General features: G+C 49.8%; 1 protein-coding gene across 2 annotated transcripts in view; it reads right to left on the bottom strand.

Annotated features, from left to right (window-relative positions):
• CRHR2 (corticotropin releasing hormone receptor 2) overlaps positions 1-7,414 on the bottom strand; it is a 37,888-nt gene extending 30,474 nt beyond the window's left edge. For both annotated transcript variants that reach the window (XM_006832164.1, XM_006832165.1), the window contains exons 1-2: positions 7,312-7,414; positions 7,031-7,156 (exon numbers count right to left, since the gene is read on the bottom strand). In XM_006832164.1, the coding sequence (XP_006832227.1) occupies positions 7,031-7,156; positions 7,312-7,414 (229 nt within the window). The remainder of the gene's footprint in view (positions 1-7,030; positions 7,157-7,311) is intronic.
• Between the last annotated feature and the right edge of the window lie 1,082 nt (positions 7,415-8,496).

Below are 8,496 nucleotides of genomic sequence, written 5' to 3'. Positions count from 1 at the left end.
CCCATATCTGATGTTGATCCTGGTGACTATGGTCTTTTAAGCAGTCTGGAGTTCCCCTGAGGGTCTTTTTTGGTCACCTCTGCTCTTCTGAAGGTCAGCACAAGGCCAACTCCTAGGTCACAGTGCTCACTTAGGGCTGAAGAAAACATGCCTGTTTAGACCCAGCGGAAGATCCATTATAGCCTCCAGACCATTCAGTATCTGTGTTTGCGTTTTAGCACAAATCAGTGCTTCAGTCTGCCTCAAAATAGGATTCTGGGAAGTGAGGTCCCCTAGCCATCTCCTGAGTGGGGGTGTGGTTAAATGTGGGTGTCCCTTCTTCCCTCACTGCTAGAAGATGCCAAGGTAAGGATGAGCCCAGCTGCATGTAGTGGGAACCTAGCTTCAGGAGGCTGAAGCTCAGGCCAAGCTGGACCTAGTGACTCTGCATGAGGAACATGGACCTCATCCAGAAGGAGGCAGAAGAGCCTCCTCTGAAGCCGCAAGGGTCAGAGTAGGAGGGAGATGGAAAGATTGGGAAAAAGGAAGGAGAGACAGAGGAGTGAGGAAGGGAGATGAGAGAAGGGGGCATAGAAAACAAGAGAGACTGAGAAAGACACAGAGACGCAGAATGTGACAGCGAGGAAAATGCACTGAGATGGAGACAGGAAGACAAAGTCACACCGAGAGAACCAGAAACACACTCACACACATCAACGTTCAGAGGCATTTGTAGAATGCTGGGAAGCTGGACTAGTGTCCGCCATGGGTCAAAACCACCGTGGGCAAATCCATGTCCCTTCTTTATAAATGTTTTTGTTGGTAAGTGCCTTTAAGTCAGTTCCGACTCATAGCAACCCTGTACAGAGTTCCCAAGGAGTGGCTGGTGGGTTTGATCCACCAACTTTGTGGTAAGTACTCCAGTGTCCATCCCACAGCACCACACCAGGAGTTTTCTTCACAAATAGAGAGACAAAAACCCAGGGAGGGAAGGGCCTTGCCCCAGGTTATACTGTGTATGGACATTCAGGATTGTTCTCGTTCTCTGAGGATTGGCACCTGCTTCCCATGTGGGCTTGAGGTAACCTAGTAGGAAGCCGAGACTACTCTTGTCCATAGAATTGAAACGCCAGACCCTCATCTCTCAGGCTCCCTTGCAACCAGCATTTAGCATGTGACCTAGATGCCCAGTCCCACCCCACTGCACCGGAAGCATCTCCAAAGGAGATGGAGATGGGTGAAAGTCTCTCCTGGGATGACTTGCAGGAAGCTTAAGACTCCAGGGCAGTGGTGGCAGGAGAGCTGTGGCCCATCTGGTGACATGAGCAGGACCAGCTCGGAGACAGTGGGTTTCCTTACTGGGCCAGCACTGCCCTGAATTCGTGGCTTCTGTTGTTGTTGTTGTTGTTGTTGTTGCTAAGTGCCGTTGAGTCAGTTCTGACCCATAGCAACCCTGTATAGGGTTTCCGAGGCTGTAAATCTTTACGGGAGCAGAAAGCCTCATCTTTCTCCCGCGGAGCAGCTGGTAGTTTCGAACTGCTGACTTTAAGGTTCACAGCCCGATTCGTAACCACTATGCTACCAGAGCTCCTTACTGGTGTTGTTCGGTGCTGTTAAGTAGGTTCTAACTCACAGCAAGCTTATGTACAACAGAATGAAACACTACCTGGTCCTGTGCCATTCTCGTAATTGGTGCTACATCTGAACTCACTGTTGTAACCACCGTCTATCCATCTCTCTGAGGCTCTTCCTCTACCTTATTAAGCATGAGTTCCTTCTCCAGGAACTGGTCCCTTCTATAACATGTATAAAATATGAGAAATCCAGTCCTCCTATCTTCACTTCAAGGAGAATTCTGGCTGTACTTCTTCCATTATATATTTGTTTGCTCTTCTGGCCATTCGTGGCATATTGAATACTCTTCACCAACATCATAATTCAGAGGTGTCAGTTCTACTTCAGTCTTCCTTGTTCGTTACTGTCACATGTATATGAGGTGATTTAAAATGCCAAGGTTTGGGTCAAGTGCACTTTAGTCCCAAAAGTGACATCTTTGCTTTTTAATACTTGAAAGAGGTCTTTTGCAGTAGAGTTGACCAATGCAATGTGTTGTTTGATTTCTTGACTGTTGCTTCCATGGGCATTAATTGTGGATCCAAATAAAATGAAATCCTTGATAACTTCAATCTTTTTTTTATCATGGTATTGCTTAGTTGTCCAGTTGCAAGGATTTTTGCTTTCTTTATGTTGAGTTATAATCTATATTAAAAGTTGTGGTCTTTGATCTTCATCAGTAAGTGATCCGAGTCTTCATTTTCAGCATGTAAGGTTGTGCCATCTGCGAATCATAAGTTGTTAATAAGTTGAAGTTCCTTCAATCCTTATGTTGTGTTCTTCTTCATGTAGTTCAGCTTGTAGATTTTTTGCTCAGTAAACAGATTGAATAAGTTTGAATACAAGGTGAAAGAATACAATCCCGATGCACACATTTCCTGATTTAAACCACTCAGTATTCTCTTTGTTCTGTTCAAACAACTTCTTCCTGGTTTATGTACAGGTTCCACAAGAGCACAGTGAAGTTTTCGGGAATTTCCATTCTTTGCAATACTTTCTATAATTTGTTATGATCCCCACAACTTAATGCCTTTACACAGTCAATAGAACACAAGTAAATAGCTTTCTGGTATTCTCCACTTTCAGACAAGAGCCATCGGACATCAGCAATGATATCCCTTATTCCATGTCCTCTTCTGAATCCAGCTTGAGGCTTCTAGTAATTCCCTGCTGATGACCTGCTGCAACCACTTCTGAATTATCTTCAGCAAAATTTTACCTATGTGTGATCACTTCCCCAAAAGGCATGAACAACTCTTGGTTGGGAGTCCCAAACCTGGCTTTCTAAGCCACCAATAATCCCCAAAGCTCCAGAATCCTTTTAAAAAATCCCTTTTCCTCTTAATCCAGTAAGAGTTGCTGAAGAGGCAACAGTGCCTAGATTTGAATCCTTGTTCTGTTGCTTATCAATTGCATAACGTTGGGAAATTCACTGAATTTCATTGTGCCTCGGTTTCCCCATGTGTAATATAAGGATACTACTCTGTCTCCTCATTAGGTGCTTGTGAGGACTAAGGATTGACCAATGTAAGCCTTGGCCACTACAGCAGCAAGCAGAATGGCAGGTGGAGAGAGGACGGGAGGGGATTGGACACATGGGGTTTAAACCTGGCTCTGCCATGGACTAACATATATGATCATGGACAAGTCTTTTCCTGTCCCTTAGCCTTTGCTGCATCTGGACACAGTCTCTGGGAGAGATGACTCAGGGCTTGGCACAGCCTCGCAAACTTGCCATATCCAGAGAGTTCCCAACTGCTTCTCTCCAGCCCACAGCACTCTCCTGGGCTTCTCCCTACACATATGGGGGTGCTACCTGAACACCTGCAGTCAGATGTCCTTCCAGTACTTCAAACATGACATCCACCCCCATATGTGCTCAGTATAACCTCCCATACACTAGGCACCATCCCTGGATCCTTCACCCACTCCTCTCCCACCAGCATCTTGTTCATTACAAATGCCAGCGCTCTCTTGTTTCTTTCCCCTTGGCTTGACCTCCCTGCCTTTAGTTCCTCTACTCTCAAGCTCCCCAGGCTCGCTCCTGCCCCTCAGGTGAAGCCCTCCATAATGTGCTGTACCACTTGGTGTCCACCCATTAGCCTGGTCTCATCTGTCCCATTCTCCTTATACCTGTGCTCTCAACAACTGTTTACCAGTCCCATTTCCATGCCTTTGTTCACCCTTTTCCCTCAGCTTGGATGCCTCCCCTATATTCATTCACCTGCTAATACCCAATCTGTTCCCCAGAGTCCAACTCAGAGTCTTTTTCCTGTTTCTTTAAACTCTCTTCACAAACTGGACGCTTCTCTTATGGCGGCAGTATTGCCCAGTGACTAAAAGTGAGGACTGTGGACTACCTGCCAGTAACAGCTATTATTAAATTGGCTCTGATTCCTGGCAATCCCATGCCTGTCAGAATAAAACTGTATTCCAAAGGTTGTACAATGGCTGACATTTCGGAAGCAGATCACCAGACCTTTCTTCTGAGGTACTTCTGGGTGGAACTTCCAACCTTTCAGTTAATAGCCAAGAGGGTTAACCACCTGCACCACCCAGGGACTCCTGTGCACTGGCTCCTAAAAAATCCAAAACCAAGTTTACTGCCATTGAGTCAATTCTGACTCACAGCAATAAGGTTAGTGAGACGAAATCTTTTTAAGAGACAGCTTCATCTTTCTCCCACAGAGCAGCTGGTGGCTTTGAATCACCAATCTTGCAGTTAGAAGCCCTACATAGATCTCATAGTGCCACCAGATCTATGTTGCTGTTAAGTGTCATTGAGTGGGTTCCAGCTCATAGCGACCCTGTATAGGATTTCCAAGGAGCGGCTGGTGCATTTGAACCACTAACCTTGTAGTTCAAATCAACCTTGTGGTTGAGTGGTTATCTTACAGTGCCACACAAGGGCCTATGTTATTGTTGTTACTAAGTGCCATAGAGTCAGTTCTGACCCATAGCAACCCTGTATAGGGTTTCCAAGGAGCAGCTGGTGAGCTTGAACCACCGACCTTGCAGTTCAAACAGCTTTATAATCTGGTGCATTAACCCACAGCGCCACACCAGGACTCCAGGGCCTATAGGAGCGGGTTTTAACTATGACCAAGATACATCATGTCTCTGAGTCTGTTTGCTCATCTGCAATATGGGCATAAAAGCAATTCATATCTCATAGGGACTATAGGGTGGTGGGGAGACGAAGGATTCCTACGTAAAACTCTCCTCTGTGGAAGCCGGTGCCTGGAAATGATCAGCACTCTAGGTTTATTCTCTGTGTTCAGATGAGTTGATGAAAGATTGCCGACTTTAGTCTGAGTGGTTATTCTCACTCGAGCAAATCCCCAACTTCGAAGGGAGGAGCCTCTAGTGGGGTTTGAACAATAGCTTAAAAAATGTGGACAGCCCCAACTGTTTTTCCTTCTCCGCCTGCTTCTCATGGGAGTTATTTTTCTCCCTGTGTCTGTCTTTCTAAAAGAGAAGACAAACAGGGAAAAGGAAGCAGCCGCAGGAGACAAGGGAGGAGGGAAATCAATCACTTCATTTCCATTGCCATTAGCTGCCTTTGCTCTTCCCTCCTGGGCTGATGTCCTCCAGCCTGCCCTCACCCTTCAAACCCCAGCTACTGGTTGATGGTAATGCTCCCCAGCAGTTAGTGTGGGCAGCACTTTGGTCCAAATGAAGAAAATGGTTCATTAGATAAAACCCATCAAACTAAACCTGCTGCCATCTATGCAATTCCGACTCATAGCAATATGAGTTCATTAGCTATTGGGAGCTAATTGGCACTACATTTGCCAACCTTGGTGAAGTCCCAACTTTTTTCCATGCTTCTCCCTGGATGTGAGTGGTCTGGGATAAGCTCCCGCACCTCCTCTGGGAAGCTTTCCCTGCATTCTCTGCTTACCCCCAATTTTCTTAGCCCCTGCTCTTCCCAGTCAGGTCAGTTACCACTCTTCTTTTTGTCTGTTGTGTTGTGAGCAAAGGGCTCAGTACCAATGTAGTGGCTGGCACACAGTAAGTGCTCAGCGAACTGACTGAATAAATGCTGGGCTTAATTCTGCCATAAAGAGGATCCCCAGGCCCTACTCTGGGGAAGCTCCAGGCAGGTTGGGGAGAATAGGGGAAAGCTCAGGGCAGGGTAAAAGCCTGGATAGGTTCACAGGCTGTGGTTCACCTCAAATCCTCCTTGGATGAGCCTCATCATCCGCTGTTCCCTACAAGACTCTGTCTCCCACTGCCCAGTCTCAATTAGGGTCTCTCAGCACTGCGGCCCTACACGGTTCACAGAATTCCAGAGGCACATTTTTATAATCTCAGCCAGGAAAAGAGCACCTCACTTGTTCCCAGGGAGGTCTGTTTTAACCACGGATGGGAAGCAGGTCTCAGAATACCCAGAAATCTTCGTGTTAGGCCCCTCTTCTATTAGGAGCAACTATACACTGACATTCCTCAGATCACACCCACTCCCGGACCACCAGAGCCCTCCGCTGGCACAGCTAGGGAATGCCACTTGGTATGAAATGTAAGTGATGCTCTTGCCCTCTAACCAGAGTTTGGACAGGCATATGTGTGTGTATGTTTGTGTGCGCAGGTGCTGATTTTAAGGGGGAACTGGACCACTATTCAGACACAGACACTCAGCTAGGCTGTTTCCAAGATAAGGGGCTTCAGACAAACAGCCCCCTTATCTGGGGTGTCACTGCTAGTACTAGAGAGATATGAGGGGCCCACCACAATCACATACCTAGACCCAGAGCTGTTATGATGTTGTGTTACTCCAGCACTCTCTGCGTTCCCCACAGAGAGGGAGTCAGTTTCTGATATGTATGGGAAGAAGGGGGGCACAGGCTGCTCTCCCTGGGAGGTGGGGGTGGTCCTGATTCAGATACCACGCACTACCTGAGGCGCCCACAGGCCCCTGACTCACAGCCCAGCTGGCCAGTTCTGGAGCATCACATCCGGTTTGGAAGGGGTGGTACCACACACCCTGTGGCGCTGCAGCCTCCAGGGCCTGCACCACCCTCCCCCGCCCCCAACCAAAGCTCTAACCCCATCTTTTTGGACCCTCTCTCCTCTTTGGTCGTAGGGTGACGCAAGCACCTTGGGGGTTGGAGAGCTAGCATGTACGCCAGCTCCTGGGAGGGGTGTAGGCGTTGTGGAAACAAAGAAGTGGACCCCTCTAATGGTGGAACTTGAGGCACTCGGACGTTACAACGTGGGAGAGAGGTTTGTCCCAAAGACAAGGGAGTATTTCCTTTCCATTTTCTTAGTTCTCACGGTACCTGGGTGCACCATGGGGAGCAGGGAGAGGTCGTCGCAACCCTAATATGGTAAGGGTTCTAACACCAGTGGTGTGACGGGCTACGAAGTCCCTCAGCAGGTCTCCGAATCTGGGTCCGGAACCCTCCCCACTCCTTAAACCTTTGGGGACACTCACGGGTCGTGTTGTACTTGATACCATTGAAGTACTCGGGGCACGGTCTCTCCACCAGGGCTCCGGCCGCGCTCCGGGGCCAACACGTCCCGATCTGATCTAAGGTTGTGTTGCAGTATGAGTAGGAACCTGGCGACAGAAGAGAGCGGAGTGTGGTTCAGAAGGGTTGTCTGGGACGCAGGGTTCCGTGGGACGCAGGGTGGTGGGAGCGCGGGCTTCCTGCGCGCACCGAGCGCGCCAGGGATGGAGCCCGCTCCGCCCGGGTCCGCCTGCCTCTTGCCTACCCTCGGGGTCCAGGGTATGCCCCCAGCCGTCCAAAAGCAGCTCTTCCGCCAGCGCCAGACTGCAGTTCGCCTCCAGCAGACTCTGAAACAGCTCTGCTTCCATCGCGCCCCAGAGCCGCGCGCGGAAAAGGCGTGTGAGAGTGCGCGGCTGCCACGGAATGGGTTCAAGACTGAACGGCGGGAAGAGCGCAGGGTCCTGGTCCAGGTAGCCTTGCCTCGACCCCCCTGACAGCCTCCCGGCGCCGCGACAGCTCTCCGGGAGCTGCCAACTCCGGACCTTCCCTCCAAAGATGCTGCGGGCGCGCGAAGCTGCAGTTCCACTCGCTCCACCACGGCCAATGGCGGCGTCAGGGGGCGGGGCCGGGTGGCTCCTCCCGGCGGGGCCCGATCTCCAGTCCCCGTACCTTGTCGCTGCCCCGCGTCCGTCTTCTTCCGCCCCCTTCTACCCGCGAGGACTGGGGGAGGGCGGTGGGGATGGAGAGCTTGGGCCTAAGTGTGCCCGAATAACCCGTTGAAGGATCTCAGACAGCTAAGGACAGCAAAGCGCGCCCGCTCGATCGCTGGAGGAACCTAAGTAACAACCCTAAAGGAGAGACAGCGGTCGGAGCTGTCTCTGCTTGATTTCTTTTCCCTGAGTGAGGACACTGGAGGGTGTCGGGGCGTTGAGCAGCGAGGCCCATGTGCAGATATGCACTCTAGAAAAGCGCTTCTGGCCTCTGGGAAGAAAATAGACTGGAAGAACTTGGAGGGAAATTCAGTAGGCCACCTGATGAGATAAAATGGCCTGAATGGGACAGACCTGAGCCAGGCATAGAGAGAAGCCCAAGTTCGGATGGCAGAACCACACTTGGGGAGACACTGGGAGGAGTGGGTGGATGGTTTGGAGTAGGGGCCAGGAAGGCAAGGATAACACCAAGTCTCTGCTTGGTTGACTGTGGAGAGAGGGAAGGGTGGTTATGTATTTAATGAGATGGGGCTATCTAGGAAAGAAACTGGCCCAAGGTATCAAGCCAACTTCAAACAACCAAATCTTACTACCCTGAACAGCAGAGAGTGAAGTGACCATATGTGAAACTTCCTCTTTGCATGGTTCCCATCTGTGGAGGAGCACTCAGGCCCACAGCAGGTGTGTTGTTAGGTGCTGGGTGTCGGTTTTCTGACTCATAGAGGCTCTAAGTACAACAG

Source organism: Chrysochloris asiatica, unplaced genomic scaffold, assembly GCF_000296735.1.
Source record: "Chrysochloris asiatica unplaced genomic scaffold, ChrAsi1.0 scaffold00006, whole genome shotgun sequence".
Taxonomy (NCBI): domain Eukaryota; kingdom Metazoa; phylum Chordata; class Mammalia; order Afrosoricida; family Chrysochloridae; genus Chrysochloris; species Chrysochloris asiatica.
The sequence above is the reverse complement of the archived record's forward strand: the minus strand, read 5'-3'. Positions and strand labels throughout refer to the sequence as shown.